Source organism: Tiliqua scincoides, chromosome 1, assembly GCF_035046505.1.
Source record: "Tiliqua scincoides isolate rTilSci1 chromosome 1, rTilSci1.hap2, whole genome shotgun sequence".
NCBI lineage: Eukaryota > Metazoa > Chordata > Lepidosauria > Squamata > Scincidae > Tiliqua > Tiliqua scincoides.
In genome coordinates this window covers 97,872,969-97,894,203 of record NC_089821.1, presented here as the reverse complement: position 1 = coordinate 97,894,203, position 21,235 = coordinate 97,872,969, and the positions used below count along the sequence as shown (strand labels likewise).

The 21,235-nt window shown below is 48.3% G+C and overlaps 1 protein-coding gene across 1 annotated transcript in view; it reads right to left on the bottom strand.

Annotated features, from left to right (window-relative positions):
* GALNT5 (polypeptide N-acetylgalactosaminyltransferase 5) overlaps positions 1-15,369 on the bottom strand; it is a 42,943-nt gene extending 27,574 nt beyond the window's left edge. Inside the window, exons 1-2 of the mRNA XM_066621554.1 lie at positions 14,030-15,369; positions 675-841 (exon numbers count right to left, since the gene is read on the bottom strand). Coding sequence (XP_066477651.1) covers positions 675-841; positions 14,030-15,369 — 1,507 coding nt within the window. The remainder of the gene's footprint in view (positions 1-674; positions 842-14,029) is intronic.
* Positions 15,370-21,235: the final 5,866 nt, after the last annotated feature.

Genomic DNA, 21,235 nt, shown 5'->3' with positions numbered 1-21,235 from the left:
TCAGACTGTTGTTTAAGGTTTGGGGGCGGGGAATGTAACAGTCTGTGAAAGAAAGGGCTCAATAGAAGGAGAGGTCTTTACCGCATTATTTAGATTCTTCTTTTTCCTTTTGGCACCTTTCTTATCAGTCCCACTCGTCGCCGGGCTGGTTCTCTGTCTTTTCTTTGTCGGCACTGTCGGCCTTTTCTTTGAAGAAGCTGACGACATAATGCCCTTCAGGAACTTTTACTGTGCTGTAAAACTTCTCAATATCTCACTCAGCTCATGAAGAAAGATAAACTTTAAATAAACGAATGGGGGAGTAACGGGAATATAAGGATAAAACAATATTTGTAAATTAAAAGCCTGAGCACTTAGAAGGAGCAGCTGCACCGGCGGCCATCTTGGCTCAAGTCCCCATGTAAAAATCAATTCTCACAGTACCCAGAATGCCTACACAGGAACCCCTACATAGAGGTAACAACCTCCATCTATGTAGGAAAAATGCCACATAGAGATCCTATGAAACATAAGATCTCAGGGAAGTTCAAAGCAATAGAATATGACCGGAATACTGCAAGGACCACTTGTACTATCATGGAAGCAACTAGAAATTTTGTTTAGTTTTGTTTTTTTCAAGCAAATTGTCTACATTTTAATTCTCAGGCAACTTTGGAGGGAAAGCTTTATCCTACCTTTTGCGCTGAAATCATCCACCAAAATGACCTCTTTAATATACTGTGGAGGGGATCGATTGAGAACACTGTGAACAGAGCGGAGGAGAGTGGACCAGACTTCATCCACAAAACACATGATGATGCTGGTGGTGGGAAGGTCATTGTGAACAAGAAGATCTGAACATCTGCAGTGACAACACAGATAAACAGTAAATGTTAGGGCCCCCTGCTGCAGTTCTGATTCTGATTGTATCCCTAACCCATGAATGCTATTTTAATTTATTTTTTTTAAACCCTTCCACTGAAAGCCAATGGAAGTGGTCTTTTGACAACTAAGGGGCCAATCCTATCCAACTTTTCCAGCACCAGTGCAGCTGCAACAAATGTTCCCATACCTTGAGGAGGCCTCTGAGACTGCCTACCCAACACAGGAAGCTGTGCATGCCGCATTGGCACAGCAACATCAGCACTGGAAAATTGGATAGGATTGGGCCCTAAAATAGGTTGGAATCATGGCAGGGGCAAAGTCCTAACCCCCTTACTCCTCAGTCCTAATCCTCCTAATTCCCCTATAGTTTCACCTCTCTGGCTTACTATTTACAAACTCTCTCTCTGTCTTATACGTTTACATTACGCTTTCCACATAACATTAAAATTTGGCCTTAAGGAACGGAAAAGTGGCTTCATTGTCTGGGCAGGGTCTAAACAATACAAAAGGCAAAGCTGTATATGGGAGTCTCTTTCAGTAGATAAGTACCTCATATGAGACACTGACTTGTTCCTGGAACCTGGCAGAGACTAATCCCTAGCCCAGTGGTTCCCGAACTTTTTCAACTGAGCTGCCTTGACATACTGGGTCATTGGCCGTGGCTCCCCATTATGGCTACAATCCTATACACTGTATAGGGCAGTAGATTTTTCATGAAGAATTCACAGCTCCCCTGGCTGGCTTCCACAGCTCTCCAGGGAACCACAGCTCATACTTTGGGAACCACTACCAGCATTTGCTATTAAAAAATCCAAGCTGTGGCTTGCGCTGTGGTTTTTGTGTTTAAGACAGTTCCTGCTTCTCGAAACAAGCCGGGTGGGCCAGTACAGTCCTGGAATGGCAAGGCAGAAATTATTTTTCCAGAGGGATAACTTTTTTAACAGGGCTTGGCAGCTGCAGTGTGCTATAATGAACTGGAAGTCAGCAGAAGTGAAAAATACGGTTGGGCAGAAGTCGTGGATTCTGCAGCATATGAAAATCAGCTGTAGAGAACAATCTTTAGATATTATTGAAATGCAATTTGTCACCCCTAAATAGAAAAGACACACATCTAAATAATAGGAGGCCTTCTCTAGCAGAGACGAATAGGTCCAAGAATATGATGGAAAAGATATTCACTTGTGACATTGATATCAGGAGTTTATGACTTACCTTGGTAAGTCCTGTTTCTGGTGGAGACAGGGGGCATTCCAGACAGATGGGAATGTCCCTCGTCGCATCCTGTAGGCAGGTCAAAACCCAAAGGGTGGAGCTGCCTGTGTGCGGGGACCAGGACCCAGACTAATAGCCGAGCCACAGTCCTCAGAAAAAACAACTTCATAATGTGGAAAAGGTCAACTTCAGACAAAAAACGGTGAAGAGACACCAAGGATAGAAAAACGAGAGTGCAGTAGACCCCAAACAAGCAAAGACTAACCCCTCATTGTGTGTTCATACCTCAAACTGGACCAGAAAGGTGCCAAGTCCAACGAGAATAGAAAAACGGGAGGACGGAATGCCCCGTCTCCACCAGGAACAGGACTTACCAAGGTAAGCCATAAACTCCTGATTTCCCTGGTGGAGATGGGGGCATTCCTGACAGATGGGATCTCCCTGAGCAGTAATCCCTGAGTTGGGCGGGATCAGAGACAGAACACCTTAAACCTTAAGCACCTTTTGGAGGACTTTACGTCCAAAGGCAGCATCCACGGAGGTGTGAGAGTTAACTTTATAGTGCTTCAGAAAGGTATGAGGTGATGACCAAGTGGCTGCTCTACAGATCTCAGACAAGGAGGAATGCCATTGAAGGCGGCCAAAGTGGCTGCCTCCATCAACGAATGGACTAGAATCCCTTCAGGAGGTTGGAGTCCCAAAGCTTCAAAGGCCAGAGAAATGCATGTTCTCAATCACCTAGCCAGAGTTACGGAAGAGACTTTCCCCTCCTAGTGTCCTACCCTGGTAGGCTATGGCAGGACGGCAGGACTGTTCTTGTTACCGGTGGAAAATCGAATTGACTTTGGGCAAGAAAGACAGGTCAGTTCGGAGAACCACACTGTCCTTGTGAAAGACATAGAGTTTGGGATGAATAGACAGGGCTCCCAGTTCCTCTACTAGCAGACGTGATAGCCACAAGGAAGGCAGTCTTTATGGAGATCATTTTTAAAGGAATTGTAGCCAGAGGCTCAAAGGGAGCACTAGATGGAGCTGTAAGAACTTTGAAAAGGTCCCAAGTTGGTACCCTAAGAATGGTGGGAGGATTAAGAAGAGCCACCCCCTTTAAAAAACGTTTAACATGGGGGTGCATCAGTAGAGACAGATGGCCTGCTGCTCCCAGAGTGCCTTGAATTGCCGCCACCTGGCACCGCAGGGTGGAAGTCTTGAGGCCCTTCTGCAGCCTGTCCTGTAGGAAGTCAAGAAAAACAGAAACTGGCGGGGAACTGGGGTCAAGATCCTTTTCTCTACACCACAAACGAAACCTCTTCCACATGGTTCTATAAACCCTTCTCATGGAAGACAGTCTAGAGGATAACATGGTGGAAATGACCCTCTCAGAGAAACCTAGGCGTTTAAGCTCTAGCCCTTCAACTTCCACGCAGTCAGATGAAACCTGTGTGACTGTGGATGATGTAGTGGGCCATGGGAAGGAAGATCTGCCTGGTGAGGAGTTTTCCAAGGGGGGGAGAACTGACATCTGTTGAAGTTCTGGATACCAGGGTTGCCTTGGCCAGTCTGGGGCAACTAGGACCACTGTCGCCTTGTGTAGCCTTATTAGTCTGAGCACCTGTGCCAGAAGAGGAACTGGGGGAAAGGCATAAAGAAGACCCTCTGGCCAAGGGGTCGAAAGAGCATTGACTGCCTCCACCCTTGGATCCTCCGTCCTGGAAAAGAACCTTTCTTTCCACTTGGGTGTTTTTGCTTGTGGCGAACAGATCCAGGACTGGTATGCCGAAGTGGGCTGTGATTTCCGAGAAGGTTTGAGGATGCAGACTCCATTCTGTCTTTGCAAGCCTTCTCTGGCTTAGCCAATCCGCCTCTACATTTGACTTTCCCGCTAGGTGTTGGGCGCTTAGAGATAGAAGATTTCTTTCTGCCCACTGAAGGATCAGGCTTGCCTCCCTCATGTTGCCTTGACAGTGACCCCCCTTGGTGGTTCAGGTAGGCTCTGGCTGACATATTGTCGGTCCTGACTAGAATGTGTTCCTGAAGGACAAGAGGCTCGAAATGGGCAAGAGCTAGCTGGATCGCTCTCAATTCCAGCAGATTGATACTGAGGGAAGCTTCCTGAGAGGACCAACGCCCCTGAACCAGTCTCCCATTCAGATGGGCCCCCCATCTTAACTGACTGGCGATAGATGTAGAGACTGACCCCTTGGGCTAACCAGTTGTCGGTCATCCACCATTGCAAGTCCCTCTTCAGAAACAAGGGGACCTGAAGCCTGATCTGTGACCATCTCTCTACTAGCTTTGCATAAGGGGACAGAAACTGCTGCAGTTTCCTAGTGTGAAAACATGCCCAGTTGACTAGTTGGAGGCACGAGATTAGCATCCCCTGAAGCCTGGCAAGTGACAATAGTTCAGTGTGTGTGTCCCTCATAACCTTGTGAAGCAATTGAAGAATCTTGTGTTGTCTGTCCTGTGATAGGAAAGCTTGGAAACTCTGGGTGTCGAACTGAACACCCAGATGTTCCAGTACTTGTGAGGGTGTCAGGAAGCTCTTGGATTCGTTGATAACAAACCCATATTGCCTGAGGCACCGTACTGTAAGGGTGGTGAGCGACTGAGCTAAATCCCTGGACGATGCTTTGATCAGGAGGTCGTCCAGGTAAGGAAAATGATGCAGACCCTGTAGCCTGAAGTGTGCTATCAGGGTAACTAGGACTTTGGTGAACACCCTGGGAGAGATGGCCAACCCAAAAGGGAGAGCATGGTACTGCAGAAAGGAACCATAGGAGAACCTCAGGTATCACCAGTGTTCCCTGAGGATGGGAATATGAAGGTACGCCTCTGATAGGTCGCTGGAGGAAAGGTAGTCTCCCATCTGAAGGAAATTCCCCATCTGAGGAAATGGTCTGGACTGTTTCCATCTTGAATTTTCTTTTGACCAGAAACAAATTCAGCCATTTTAGATTCCCCGCATCTCTCCATTTCATTTTGGCACTAGGAAAAAGACTGACTAGACCCCTGAGTTCCTTTCCAGTATCGGAACCTCCTCTACCGCCCCTATGGCGAGGAGGTGGTTGATGGCTTCCAGCATGGCAGAGTGCTTTGCAGGAACCATGGAAGGGGGGACCTGCCAGAACCTGTCTTGAGGTTTCCTGAGAAATTCTAGAGAGTAACCTCTGGAGATGGTTTCCAGAACCCAGGCATCCATAGTGGTTTGATGCCAGAGAGGGGCGAATTGCAGAAGCCGGGCACTGACTGGAACTGAGGGGAAAGGAGGTGTGGCGTCACACAGATTTGTCCTTGGAGGACCTGGGATGTGAATTGGCCCCGAGAAGGGAGGAATTTTCCCTGTTTCCGGGGAAACCTGCTCTTGTGCCACCTAGGCTTGAATCAAGCTTGTTCTCTGGATTTGCCTGAGACACGAAAGGAGCAAAAAGGCGGGATGGGTCTGAATTTTACCTGACTTTTGGGTGCAGAAGGCAAGACCTTTTGCTTGTCCCTATTTTCCACCAGAACAGGTTCAAGAGACTGACCGAAGAGCTTACCCCTGACAAAGAGGGTATCTACTAGCCTGCTTTGCGAACCAGGATCTGCATCCCAAGAGCAAAGCCGCAGGTTGCGTCTAGCCACTACGTTGGAGGCCATGGCCCTGGACAAGAACTGGAGAGCGTCCAGGGAGGAGTCAGCCATGAATGCTACTGCCAGGGAGATCTTTTTGAGAGATTCCTTGACAGCCTTAGGAAGAGAAGGGTTGGAGTTAGAGAGTTCATCAAACGGCAGGTGTCCTAGTTTTCTCAAGAACCTTTCTGGGGAGGGAGTATAATTTGTTGACTAATCTAGCATCCCTCCTGCCATGCAAAGGTGTTGTCCACTCAGATTCCATCACTTCAAGAAAGGCCTCAGGGAAAGGGATCTCTGCCTGGTGGAGGGGCCCTTGGGGAAACAGAGGCCGACCTGAAGTGGAGGATAGTGCAGCCGAGCCAGATTCAACATCTGTGGATGCATTGAGGATCAAGGCTCTGATTACCTTCTCCAATACCCTGGGTAGGAATTCTGCTGGAAAAAGGCGATTCATGTTGGAGTCAGCACCTCCCTGGTCCTCCGCAGACAATTCTCCTTCTTCTCTAGAGGAGTGTTCCTCAGAAGAACTGAGTTCAAGGCCCCCATGTCCCATGGCAGCGACTGGTGAGCACTTGGACTTTGTAGCATGCGTGGCTCCCCGAGGCTTAGAGTGTTAAGACTTTTCTTACGCCTGGGGACATCAGAGTCTGAGGCGGTGGAAAAATCAGACCCTTGTGGGGCTAAGGGTGGGCAGGGAGGGGTTCTGAGATGTTTAGCCTTGCCCTTGCCCCTGTCATTGGAGGACTGAGATGGTTGAGCGGCAGAGCTGTGTGCAGCCAACCTGGCATCTGTAAGTCCCTCCAGCCATTGCATAATGTGTTCTCTGTCTGAGCTCCCTATAGAAGAAGGGGCTGCGGGAGTCTTGGGTGCCTTGTGAGTGGGTGCCAGAGATTTGGCTAATCTGGGTATATGTGAAGTGCCCAGGTCAGGCAGGCTGGACTCAGAACTCATGTCAGAAGACATAGTGAGTTCAGCAGAAAAAATTAGCAGTTAAAAATGGGGGGGGGGAATTTATTGGGGGGCACCAGGGGCCAAAAAACACCTAACAATTTACCAGCCTAAGCCAAGACACAAAAGGGGGTACCTTTTCAAAATTCACCGAGACCAGGTCTCACAACAGTTGTACCAGCCAGAGCCAAGATACAAAACAAGGTCCCTAAAATGGCTTCCCAGACCCCCCTTCCCTGCCACCACCTCTGAGAGACGCGGAACAGGTGTGCCAAAACAGCTGCTGCTGCTGTATCCCTGGAGGCGGGTGCAGGGGTGCCGTGCTTCAGGGACCTTGGAGCGGCAAGGTACGGAGGCAGGCTGGAAGCGCTGCTGAGTGGAGTGTGCCTGCCTGCTCCGAAGAAGCCTCCTGACGCCCCAGCTGACAAGCCCGAGGGGGAGGGAGGAGAAGGCCCGGGAGAGGAAAAAAAAGGCGAGCTGTGCAGGAGAGCTCTAAAGGGCGACCAGCCTGTGTGCGAGGCAGGAACGATCTGGGTCCTGATCCCCATGCACAGGGAGCTCTACCCTTTGAGTTTTGACCTGCCTACAGGATGCAATGAGGGACATTCCCATCTGTCAGGAATGCCCCCATCTCCACCAGGGAACTTGCATGCCAGATCTCCACTGCCACAGACAGCTTCCCTTTGTCATCTCCACTGTGATAATCAATGGCTGACAGTGGCAGCATAAAAACACATTGCAAATAGCAGTGATGCATTAAAGAGGCCAATTTCCCAACCTGTACTGCAAAAAAGTGTGGAAAGTATCACTTCCATGGTCATTAGAGAGCATGAGCAGCAGGAACGATGGGATATGTAGTTCTTGTGGCTTCTAACTTTCCTACAGGGCCACCACGAGTAACTGGAATTTCATTTCTTATGGTCCCTTGTGTGTAAGATGCTGCCATAGAAGCCCCAAAGTAGCTCTTTTATGGCAGAAGCTATGGTGACCCTTTCTGCTTCTATAGTAGCCATTGCAAAGTAATGGTGAGAAAAGGAAGGGAAGAGTTGTAAGTGAGCCCATTATGAATTTGGCTTGAGTTTTGGCAGGGTTTTGGCTCCATTTTTAATAGCATGGGGGAGAAACTTTGCATTTCTTTTTCTACCTCTTTGCCCTCTATTGCAAATTCTGGTGCCACTATTGCTAATTCTTGGTGTTGAATTTCATGCTGGAGTCAGAGAGCGGACACTGGAAGATTCTTCTAATGCCATATCACTGCTCTGTGGAAGTTAGTTTTGGTATGGAAACAGATTACAAACAATCCTGATTTTATTCCAGAAAGGGGAAAAAAATGGATTTCTAGTGCACTCTAGTGGTTGAAAATTAGAAGTGTGACATTCCAGAAGAAATTAGTTTCTGAATAAGGTATTAAAGAACTCAGGATGTCAGGAAAAAAAGCTGTAAGAAGGTCTCAGTTACAGCCATTGTCTAGCAAGTGCAACAATAAAGTCTTGCCTCCATGAAGGGTTTGGTGGGTTCCAGTCGCTCTGTTGCACTCTCTTATCTCACAGCTGCCTTGAAGGCTGTGGCCAAGAAATGTCTCAAAATGACAACTGGGATAGACCAATGACAAGGGCAGGAGATTCTGCCTGAACAGTCCTGCCACTACGCAACACCCACATTATTTCCCTGACACTAGACTTGAATATGATTTTACAGTGTGGATCCTTTTGGGCTTCTAACAAAATGGGAGAGAAACTGTTAAACAAACTAAAAACTGTTACAATTAAAGTAAATGCCCGGAAGCCTAATCCTATGCTGCCCTAGCGCTGCATGGCACTGCAGCGCTGAAATGGCTGCTGTAGTATCCTGTGGGGCCAGAGCAGCTGCCAAAGGATTCCGGTGCAGAACTCAGGCAGATCTGGGTTTCTCCCCAGATCTGTGCCAGTTACTGAGCTGGTGCAGAACTGAGAGACCCGTGTTGAACTCTGTGGCTTGGGAGGGGGGACAGGATTCGGTATCAGCCTCTGTCATTGTCCCTGCCCCCTTCCCATATCCAATCTGCCCTCCACAAGCCCAGTTCTGTCCCCTCTCCCTTCCCCCTCCTCGAAAACCCTTCCAGGACACTCACCGGCTAGCACTCTTCTTTGACGTCCTGCTGGCAAAGAAGCCCAGCAACAACTGATGTGGACCTCTCCACCAGCGCTGTGTCTCCTCTGTTGCTGGTGAAGTGCCTCACAGCACTTTTGTGACACCCAGCACCAGCAGCCATAGGATTGGGCTGTAAAATACTGTTTGGGATCTAAAAACCTACTTTAGCTGTGGGGTGGTCACTTTTTCTTGACTAGCAAACTTTGGCAGGTTTGCTAATGTCAATATTTTCTGCGCTGGATCAAACTCAGGAGCAACCTAGTTCTTGTCATAATAAATGATGGTGGTGAAAAGCTCCTTAGAGGAGGAGTGGGATAAAAATGCCATTTTAAAAAGTCTCTCTCTTAGGACTGTCAGTCTTTCATCTGCTCTGTACTCCTTGTTCAAAAGATGAGGTTTGCATTTTGATTTTTCTGGCCCATGATAACATTTTGCCCAATTGTACAAATCCTGAATAAGAAGTTCGAACCATGTAAAACAAGCAGCCACAACTCCTCTTGAGGCTCTACTTAATGTTGAAGCTTTTTATGTTCAAATGCTTATTAGAAAGGGATCTCTTTGGGAATCTGATGTCCTCTAGTAAAAGGATAGTTGCAACACTCTTTTTTTCTGTCATTTGTAAAAATAAAAGCTTGTCATTTCCCCACATGTTAGCCAGTGAATAGTGAATGCTGTTGATGGCCTGGAAAGCAACAAGGTTCCCTATGCCTATCAAGAAGGAAGAGCAGAAAATCTGTAGATCTATGGGGGTGATAATAAATGTCTCCCATTTCAATGAATTTGTTATTATATATCATGATAGCAAAAAAGGAAGAAGCAAAGGGCTGGGTCAAGTCAGGAGTCTTCCCAGCTTGAACAAAAAGTGGAAGGAAAAGCATTTCTCAACTGCTATTTGCAATTCAAGGATGGTTTGATGTGTGCCTTAGGGGACTGTCACTCCCTGAGCTTTAATATCTCCAACTGGATCTTGAGAAGGCTACAACATCTTATCAAAGAACTCCTGGCAGAATCAGTTCTCTTGATTGTTTCTTACAAATGTTTTGTGTAGTTGCTGTCCCTGCCCAGATCTAAAACCTTCCCTTGCTCTTTCTGGGGAGGGAAATTGGTGGGAAGCAGTGAAGTCTCAGGCAACTCTCTGCCATGACTGGTGCTGTAGGATGGTTGCAGGGCACGTGGAACTAAACTACAATTCCCAGCAATGATGTGTGGTGACGTACTGTAGTGGGGTCACTTGCTATGGTGCCACAAGGCATTCTAGGGTGCTACCCAGAAGCTGCAAGGCATTCTGGGATCTATCTGGCCACAAACAGAGGGAAAACTGAGCTCTATGCTGCCACATCTCTCCCTGTATTTGCAGCTGAGCTCCACACATCTGGTGATCTTTGACTATTAAAAAATGATTGGAATCATATGGAAATAACATGGATCAGTGGAAAATTATCATCATCATTAGTAGGAGTAGTATTAGTTATTTTCATTGGAGTATGACAGGTGAGGCTCTGCCTCCCTTGCCTCCCCTGACTGCAAGTTCTTGATTCCCAGGGGCTATTGAAGAATATAACACCATTACATGTCACCATCATCGCATATGGGCCATATGACGTCAGGATAGCATTCTGGAAAAACAGATTGCCTTTTCCAAATGCTTGCTGAGGAAGCTTGTAAATTCCAAACTAATTCCAAAAAGAGCTAAGGGGGGACGATGACTTGTCCATCACTACAAGCAATTCAAAGACTCTGGAATGGCTCATTTGTAAAAGCAAAGGAAAAGGAAATCTCTGAGATACAAAACTCAGTGATTCCATCTGAATGATAAAATCAAATGTCATCCCACAGACTCAGAGTGGAAACCACCTTCCATTGGAGTTGATTGCAAAGACTCAGTTCATTTAATCATTCAGGATGGCACCTGTTCACTCAGTCACTTTGAGCCCAATCCTGTGCCCAGTGCCAGCCACAGGCCAACTGCTTGGAGCAAGGGAAGACCTCCAGGTGGCAGAGAGGTTTATTGGGGTGGTGGGGGGGGGGGAGGGAGGCTCTGCTCTGCTCTGCTGGACCCAGAACCCTGTGTCAGGCCTTCTGGCCTGGCACTCTCAACAGCAAAATAGCCAGCACAAACTTGCGAAGCCCCATTACGGGGCCTGCGTCCTTACTCAGGGGAATGAATGTCCCCCTGAGGAGACTCCAACAGCTGCTGCAGCACCCATAGGATGCAGTTGTAGCCATTTTAGTGTCACTGCTCCTCTGGGTGCCAGTCAGCTGAAAACTGGGTTGTCAATCTGCTCATCTCCCAGCACATCACACATTACTTGTATGGCTATCATACACAGAACCATACTATTCTGCATAGCACTGAAAGCCTACTTTAAAGTGAGTTGATTGTGGTGTGCAAGTGGTCTAATTCTGTGCATAGGGGCCACTTCACACAAACCACATGCCCCAAACTAGGAGCTAGGATTCAAGCAAACTGTTTTGAAGTGTACCTGGTTTCTTTTAGTTCGGGCCTTGTACCAGGAAAAGAATGGGCAGAAAATGTATTGGGATCAGTTTGTAGATAATTTGCAGTAGATTGGGAAGTGTTGCTTCCAATTGCTTAAGGGAAGCAACAAGAAATAAGACTTCTCCCACCACCACCACGTCAGACTGATTTACAGTCCCTACTCTGTAGTAATTCAGATGTAGATTTGGACACACACACACACACAGCTCCTGCAGTGCATCAAGTAATTGGCTCCACCCCCCCTGTGCCAACTGTGACCAGTTGGTGGACCTTGGGGTTTTAGGAAAAAAACGGAGGAGAATTTGCAACTCTGAATTCTAACCATACCTGCCCTTGGGTACAGCAAAATCCCAGTGGAATTTGGCTGTACTTCAATGGCTGTGCTGGCTGTATTTCAATGCTCACAGGCACCAAAAGGGAAATGTGAAAGAAAAATGTTAAAGAAATGTTAAAGGATGTTAAAGAAATAAACGCTGTGCAATGGCCAGGCAAACTTTAGGCCGCTTGCAAGAAACAGTTTCAGAACTATAAATGCTCCAAGTATACACTCCTAGTCAGCAGCACCAACCAGAGAGTGATGAATTTGGTGTGCTATTTGCTGATGTGGAGTACAATTAAGGGCTCCACGTCAGTGGGGCCGAGTGTTTGTAGTTCCTGCTGGGCCTATCCCAGTTAGTACACACTGAAACACGTCTGCAATTGATTTCAAGTGCCTGTTTCATTTTAGAGGCAGCTGCTACAAAAGCAAGGCTCTGTCGGCAGGAATGCAGCTTTCTTAATGGCTAACTGCACTCTCAGAGCTAAGCAAAGCCTCCTCGTCCCAGGATACAGTAACAACCTTTTTTCTTCAGCACCAAATGTTATCTTTCTCAGTGGTAAAATGCAGAACGCCTAATCTGATGGGCAATTTTCCAATTACCTTGTGTATCCTGATGCCCCTAGTAATACTCCAATATCTGGTAGGGGAGTTGTACCAAGACTACTACAGGTATTCTGTTTTTCTCTTGACTACCATCCTAAATACACTTATTAACCCACAGGTAACTATGGCTGATTGCCTCAAAAGTGACAACTTTCCGCACTGTAAGAAGTCAATCCTAGGCGCACACTTGTGAGAGAGTAAGACCTATTGAAATCAGTGGAAATTACTTCTGAGTAAAAACTTACTTACGACCAGGCTGTTGTTTGGGAGTAAGTCCCAATGAATTCAATGGTTCTTAGGGTACAATTCTATCCAACTTACCAGTGCCAATACAGCGCAGAGGTAAGGGAACAAATGTTTATCTTGAGGAGGCTTTTGTGACTCCTGCCACCACTGCAGGACTCAGTGCATGCCCTGTTGGCACATTTGCATCAGCACTGGAAAGCTGGGCAGGACTGGGCCCTTACCTCTCTAAGTAGACACGCATCAATCTGGGCCCTAATTCTATTTTAGACTGGAGCCCAGAAACCGATCCCACTACAGGGAGGCCCAGCCCCCTGACTTTTTTAAAGCTACATTTTTGTTTAGAAGACTACAGAGTAGGGCATGATTTGGCTGAATCCTGATCACATTCACCTCAAGTAAGTTCAAAATTGAACACAGTGGTACTCACTTATGAGTAAACATGCATAAGAATGCACTGTATGTACTCTTATTCAGAAGTTGGTTTCAACAAACTGCTTACCTCTGAGCAAACCTGTATGAGACTAGGCCTCACAGCAGCCTGCTTTTTTAACTGGGCCTGCTCCTATGTCTTTAAGAACATCTTGACACACCAACATTCAGGAGGTGAACCTTTACCCCCTCACTTTATCTGCCCAACAGGCAAAGTTTCTCCTGTTACATTATTGTGTATCAAGTCCGCTGTTAAAGACAGGTGTGGAGCCAGTAAGAAAAGTCAGTAACCTTAAAAGAAATGAGAGGTTCCCATCTTCTTGGTCTCAGAACACTGGTAGACTATATTCCAGAAGCTACTGCAATAATACTACCATCTAGTGGTCCCTAAGGTTACCCCTTCAGTGCTCATCAACTAGGAGTCTGCTATGGACAATGGGGTGTACTAAAGATGCAGTTAATTCACATGTGCAACTTTGCATCTTGAAGCAGTGTACAGTTGTGACCCATCAGAGCCTCACAACATCCAGGGCTGGTGCTATCATTAGGCCAAGTAGGCAGCTGCCTAGGGCGCAGACTTCAGAGGAGCGTGGTACTAACCTTTAAGGGCACAGTTTTATACAGATTAGCTTTTTTAACCCATGTAAAAAATGCAACTGATCATTTTTTTTTTAATTTTAAAATGAATACCACAATAGTGCTATGGCATATAATTAACTGTAAAGTCTTATGAAAAATTATTTGGAGGTGCCTTACCTACTGTGCAACATGGCCCTGCACTGGCCCTGACAACACTGCACTGGCCCTGACAACATCCCAGTGATCTGTAGAGCTAGAATGGTCAACTGCCAGCTCAGCTATAGGGCCATTGGGCAAGTTTGATCAAACCACAGTTCACTTTACCTTGAAAATGGGAGTAGTAGTACGCCCCTGGATGACAGCAGGGTTCAATGCACAGGAAAGTTGTTATATGTCTGAGTAATCATAATTAATATGGTCAAACACCATTCCTCTTTTTTTAAAAAGGATGTTAATATATTTGCTGCTACTCAAGGTAATTGACATCTAACTTTAGGGAAGGGGAGGAAAATCCATGTGATCGATAAACAGTTCTTGGCAGGTAGCCTACAAATCTACGCAGTGAGGTGCAACAAAACAGATCTTACCTGCTGGGCCTGGTGTCTTCAATTGCTCGGTCCACTGGGATTAAGTCGCTGAGGTAGACATTGAAGTTCCCCTCGTTCCACCTCCTCTTGGCCTCTTCCCGCTTCTCACCTGGGACTACAGCAGGGCGCCCAAACTGTCCTGGTGCTTTGGGGTCCCTTGGGACCAGTGATCTATCAATGGCTAACACTTTGTGCCGCCTAATATCTTCTGCTAAATGGATCGCACTGTCATTTTGATTGATTTCCCTTAATTGGGCCTTGACCGCTAAACTGACCTGGTGCGCTGCTCCTTCAACCAGGCTCTCATTTGCGATCGAGGCCCGAAGGCTGGCGACTTTGGTGGCATTCACAATCACTGTCAGGGTGTCATTGGCGACGAGTGGTACATTCTGTCCCATCGATCTGCGTGTTAAGTTTCCTTTGGTATCGGCTTGGGGGGTCTGGGTTGCTGGCAAGGCCGCTTGGACTCCCTCCTTGCTAATGAGGACCACTTGATTCTCTGCAAGAGGAACCACTTTTGCAGAGGCATTGGACCGCCTCCCTAGACTTGTTGAACCAGGGGGTGCTCCTTCTTGCTCGGCTGCTGCTTCCTGCTTGGCGACAGGTACATCCAGGCTCCTTGTCACCTGTCCGATTCTTCTGTCCACCCCAGTCCCAAAGGACGGCAGGTCTGCTGGCACCCTCAGTTCCTGGAAGCTCTCCGCTGGCAGGGCACCCCGCTTGAACTCAGCCAGGGAACTTCTCTCCACCAACCCAACTTTGAGCAAGCCCTCCTCACCCTTGGACGCCTGAGTGAAGGGCCTGGGTGCCTGTGGCAGAGCGACTGGGCTGCTGACAGGAGCTGCACTGCGTGCCAGCGGCCCTGGAGTGGAGTGAACCCCCTTGGGAAGAAGCACTGGCGGGGTGGCAGGGAGGTGGGTGGCGTTCCCCGCCCGCCGGGCCGCCTTCTCCGAGGGCTGCGCGGCAGCTGCGGGGCTGTGCGCTTTCCCAGGGCTGGGTCTGGGCAGCCGGAGCCTGTGCTTGAGCACTGCCGCCAGGGCCCCCAGGGGGGCTGCGGTGGGGCTCCTCTTCCCGGGGGGTCCCTGCCACCCCCCCGCTCCCTCCTCGGCCCCCTCCTCTGGGCTGCCCCCGCGGTAGCGCGGCCCTCGCCCCAGGGCAGGGTCCGGGGCGCGCTCCCGCTCCTGCCGGACCACCTCCTCCTTCAGGACGCGGCTGCCCCCCTCGCTGAAGGAGGAGAGCTTGAGGGCTGCCATGTCGAAGAGCAGCCAGGCGACGGAGGCGGCGAAGATGAGCGCCAAGGCGCGCCCGCTGCCTCGGAAAAACTTCCGCACTTTGTTCATCTCTTTCCCGGGGGAGCAAAAGTTGGCCCAGCGGAGCCAGCGCGTCCTCTCGCCTCCCCTCCCCTCCCCGGGGGCCTCCTTACCTACGCAGGCTGCAGCGCGCCTGCATCTTGCTCCAGGAGAGCCCTCCGCTCCCGCTCCCGCCTGGGGCGCCTGCCTGCGTGGCACGCAGCGGCAGCATCCGCGTCTCCTCGTGGGCAGCACGACCTCCGAAGGCGGGCGCAGGGGCCGCCTCGAGCACCCCCCAGCCACACGCGGACCCCTCCTCGCTGTCCCTTGCGACGCCGGGGCTGCAGTCCTAGCCACGCTTTCCTGGGCGTAAGCCCCCTGGACGATAGTGGCACTCACTTCTGAGTAGCCAGGCAGAGGGTTGGGCTTGGAGGCTGCTTGCCTAGCCACACTTTCCTGGGAGGAAGCCCCACTGACTATAATGGGACTTACTTCTGAGTAGACATGCCTAGGATTGGGCTCTGAGGCTGCAATCCTAGCCACACTTTCCTGGGAGTAAGCCCCACTGGCTATAATGGAACTCACTTCTGAGTAGACAGGCAGAGGATTGGGCTTTGAAGCTGCAAGCCTAGCCACACTTTCCTGGGAGTAAGCCCCCTTGACTATAATGGTACTCACTTCTGAGTAGACAGGCAGAGGACTGGGCTCAGAGCCCTGCTTGCTGCCCCGAGGAGGCAGGCTGCGGATCAGCTGGAGGAATTGGTGCGCCTCCCCCCCTCAACCCCCCCGCCCCAGCGCTGCTCATTCCTGTGTAACCCAACACCTCCCTCCTGGAGGGGAATGAGTGTCGAGCTGCCTGCAAACTTGTAGCGTGGCGCTCCCTCTGCCCTTGCCGGTCATCATTCGCTCCTGGAGTTTGCAAGAGTTTTGGCAAAGTTGCCATCAGGGCAGCCACGTTTCTGGTTTGCGGCGGCGGCGGCTGCGGAGTCCTGATCGTCCTACAGGGAACTTAACCCTTCGCTTTCGCTGTCTCCGCAGAAAGTCCCCTTAAGGCTGCCTGCTTATGTTTTCAAAACATGCAGTCACCCCCGGTGGTTTGTGGAGCTGGGAAGATTCTTCCTGCCTCCCCCAGGGCAGGGTGACCAGTAGTCCTCTTTTTCCAGGACACATCCTCTTTTATAGCCTCATGTCCTGGAAAAGAACTTAAACGTGCTTCTTGGACCCTGCCAACAGCACATAGCCTTCTAGCAATTAATAAATTATATGTAATAAATTCTATGCAATATAGTTTTAAATTTAATAATAAGTAATATTGTGTTTAAATTAACCACATGAAATCCATATAGGAGTGATTTTAGCCTTTGTTTTGTCATGACCTACATTTTTGTCGCATGTCCTATGTTTTGGGGTGCCTGGTCCTCTTATGCAGTTATGACATCCCTTCACCCTGCCCCAGTGTGTGCCAGATGCCATGAACACAAAAGAGGATCAAAATGTAGGACATCCAAGAAAAATGTGGAACATGACAAAATAGAAGCTCAAAACACTCCTATATGGATTTCATGTGGTTAATTTAAACACGATATTACCTATTAAATTTAAAACTATATTACATATCATATATTACACATAATTTATCAATTGCAAGAAGGCTATGCATTGCCCGCAGGGGCTGCTCACAGGGAAAAGAAGGACATTTAAGTTCTTTCCCAGGACAAGAGGCTAAAAATGAGCCTCTAGACCAGGGGTGTCCAAAGTTTTTGGCAGGAGGGCCACATCATCTCTCTGATGTTGTGTCAGGGGCTGGGGGGGGGGGAGGAGGAATTAATTTACATTTAAAATTTGAATAAATTTGCATAGATTTACATAAATGAATATATTAAAGATGAACTTATATGATTGAATGAAGGTCTTGCAATAGCTCAAGGCCTATAAAAGGCCTTGCACAAAGCAAGGCTGGCCTTTCCTTTGCTGCCGCTACTGCATTACTAACATGGAACAGCAAGCAGTGGAGGGAGCCCTCAATCCACAGCTCACAAAAGAGGTCAAACAGTCGCCCTCACGCTGAGAGCAGTTGCATCTGGCCAGTGTGGGTTCCAACAAATCTCCAGAGGGCCAGAGGCTCATTGGAGACTTGGGGCTCCCTGAGGGCCGCATTGAGAGGCCTTGAGGGCCGCAAGTGGCCCCAGGGCCGGGGTTTGGGCACCCCTGCTCTAGACTCTTGGAGCCTCCCAGCTCTTGTCCTGGAAAACAAGGACTTCTGGTCATCCTGGCCTCCCCCGTCACAAAAGGAGGACTTAGAGTTATTTAAAGCTGGCCTCAGTGTTGTTCAGTTGCAACACTCAGGCAGCAACAGAACTTGCAGCTTTCCTTGAAAGAGATTGCCTCTGAACATGTGCCAAATGCATTCCCCTCACTACTGAGTATACATGAGCATATATATTGTCCAAGATTCCTTTTCTCTCCCCCACAGCTGCATTTTATCCTCAGGACAACCTTGTAAGATCAATGAGGGTAACAGCGATTGGTCTTAGGTCAGCTTCATGAGGGTAACAGCTATTGGTCTTAGGTCAGCTTTATGGGAATGAGTGGTGATCTGACCCATAGTGGAGTGGAGACCCAGTCAAAGGAAAGCCCTTCTCTCCAGAGAAGCAGCAAAAAGTAGGTGCATGAATGAATGAATATCATGTCTGCCTTCTGCACACCTGGATAAATTTAGCATGTTGCATAGATTCCAAGGAGGGGGAAGGTGCAATTTCTGTTTCTTTATTTTACTCAAAGCAATTTTGCTCCACTTTTCAATAGACAAGACCCTTCAAAAATTTACATAAAAATCAATTAAAAATGGGAACATGGGATTTTGTTTTGCCTCACTAGCATCTTAAGATCAGGCCAAGGATCCATCTAGTGCAGCTTCCTGTAACTCACAGTAACATACTAGATGTCTCTGGGGGCCCACAAGACAGGACAATACCTGTATTGTGTTGCCATTCTCTTGGAGCAGGCTTTCAGAGATAGGCTACCTTTAAAACCCGAAGGTTTCATACCCAAGTCATCATGGCTTGTAACCTATGATGGACTTTTCCTCCATAAATCTGTCCAATCCCCTTTAAAGTACCTAGGTCAGGTGCTATCGCAACATCCTGTGGCAAGGCGTTCTGCAGATTAATATTCCCTCTTGTCTGTTCTACCTTTCCCATCAGTCAATTTTAGTAGATGTCCCCTGGTTCCAATGTTGTGCGAGAGCAAAAACAACTTCCTTCTATCCTCTCTATCCAGCCTATGCATAATTTTATGTGTATCAATCAAGTCCCCCTTCAGGTACCTTCTTTCTAGACCAGGGCTGTCCAAACTTTTTGGCAGGAGGGCCACATGATCTCTCTGACGCTGTGTTGGGGGCAGGGAGGAGGAAAGTTAATTTACATTTCAAATTTGAATAAGTTTACATAAATCAATACGTTAGAGATTATCCCATGCAATTGTTCCAACTCCCTTCTAATGCCCACTTTTTTGGCTAATTAACACATCCTTATCTCTAGAAACAGCTGTAGTGTGTAAAGGAATGAACACAGAACTCCTTATCAATAGCAATTAACCAACTTTATTGCTACAAACACTTCCCTACAATTCCTCTTGTCCAGAGGCTTTCCCTTCCCAAAACTCCACTTAATGGGTAAAGGTCCAAAGCCTCCAGTCCAAATCCACGGTCTGATCTTCAAAGAACAGTCCTGTCCAGTCTTCTCCTGTCCAGTCCCTCCGTGGCCTCTCCAGCAGAGTGTCTCCTTCAGCAGGGTCCTGGCAGTCCTGTCTTCTGTGTCCTTCAGCAGGGTCCTGGCAGTCCTCTTCTCCCGTAGGGCCTGGTCCATGCATGTCCTGTAGGTCTCGGTCAGGCAGCCTCTTGGGTCTGGGTCTGGGCTTTGCTCCTTCTGAAGCTGCCTTTTATCCTTGGATATCCCATTATCCAAAATGCAGCTCAGCTGTGAGCTACCTTGTTAGCCCCTTGTTAAGTCCAAATTAGGCTCAGGTGAGCCAACTCTTCAGTCCATGTCCATTCAAAGTCCCATCAAGGTCAAATGAAGCTCAGGTGTCCATTCAGGTCTCCATTGGCCTTGATTGATTACAGCTGTGGAGCCAGCCCTGTCCTTCCCAGAGCTGTCAACCAGCTGTCAAATCATGGGATCGCTGTCAACACCACATCATCCACCTGATGATCTTCTGATCTTCCATTACAGAGATGGAACTTATATGAATGAATGAAGGTCTTGCAATTGCTCATGGCCTATAAAAGGCTTTGCACAAAGTAAGGCCAGCCTTTCCTTTGCTGCCACTGCTGCATCACAGACATGAAACAACAAGCAGTGGAGCGAGACCTCGTCCCACAGCTCACACGAGAGATTGAACAGTTGGCCGTCACACTGAGAGCAGCTGCGTCGGGCCAGCACGGGCTCCAGCATGTCTCTGGAGGGCCAGAACTCATTGGAGACTGGGAGCTCCCAGAGGGCCGGATTGGGAGTCCTTGAGGGCCGCAAGCGGCCCCAGGGACAGGGTTTGGGCAACCCTGTGCTAGACTAAAGAGCCCCAGATGCTATAGCCTTTTCTTGTAAGGGACATGCCCCATTTTGGCTGCTATCTTTTCCAGTTCCACTGGATCCTTTTTAATATACTCATTTCTTCACTGGCATCTTCTTGTTGTCTCTGTTCACAGGGTAGTTGGTGGTTCTAGCAGGCTCTGTGAGGGAAGATTCTCACTCTGGATTGGGCTCCTCCTTCCCTGGAAGCTCCAGGTCCAAACATCACATCAACTTTGAGCATACAAATGGAAACAAACTGCCTTTCCTGGTTCAGAAGCAGTGGGCCTGGTTCTAGCACAAAGATTGTGGGGGTGTGAGGCAAAAGTGTCCTGTAGCCAGGAGTATGAAGCAGGCAGCCTGATACTGTCCTACATGTTTACTTCTAGGTGTCCATAGGCCTGAGATGCAAATCAGGAAGACACACATCTTTGGAATGCCTGACCTGTTTGGGTTTCACATACACACTTCCATTTGGTTCCCACAACCAGAATACTCTCAAATTCCAAGGAATATTTTAGGATTTGGTCCTTAGGTCCTTAGACTGAAGTCCTGAGCCTGGCTTACATCTCCAGCAGAATGGGGGGTGGGGAGTATGGACTGTACCACTTTGGACTGCAGCTGCATAATGATTACATGGTGTGAATTGTTCTCCTTCCTGCAAATAGAAAGCCAGAATAGCCAGCCAAATAGAAAGCCAGCAAAGGGCTGGTATGGAATTTTTCTCCCTGATATAATCTTTTGTTTTTTTTACTTTGTACTTTTTTTTTTTTTAATGCAGAGGTGCTTTCAAAATTGAGTATGAAGTGGTACAGCCCATTCTTCCCCCATCAGTATCCTTCCACTTCCTTCCCATTCAGTTCTGCTGCATGTGTAAATCAGGCAAGTCTAGTTCTCCATTTCTGGAGAGCAGAGCACTGAGGCTTTGGGTGCAGGTGGGAGAGCAAGGTGTGAGGGAGGAAAGAGTATGCAGGGCCAGACTTCTCCACTCATTCACTTGCCTCTCATCACCATTGTATCATCAGTGGCTGGAGTGACAAGAGGGAGCAAGAGGGAGATGACCTAGCACTGTTCCTTCTCCCCATCCTTAGGAAACTCACCAGGTAACTCACCAGGTAACCACTGATCACCTCAAGGCAATGTGCGGCGGGGCACCAACCTCTGCTCTTGGTGGGTGTAGCATGCATGTGTTGGGATGAAGCTATAACTATGAGTGAGAGAACCTCTATTGCTATTCCACATACTGAGGAGAGAAAGTTTATTGTCCTCTTGGTTAACAATAAATCACTCAACATGTTGGCCAAAATAAACAAATGTTATTCTCATGTTCACAGCCACCAAATGAATGA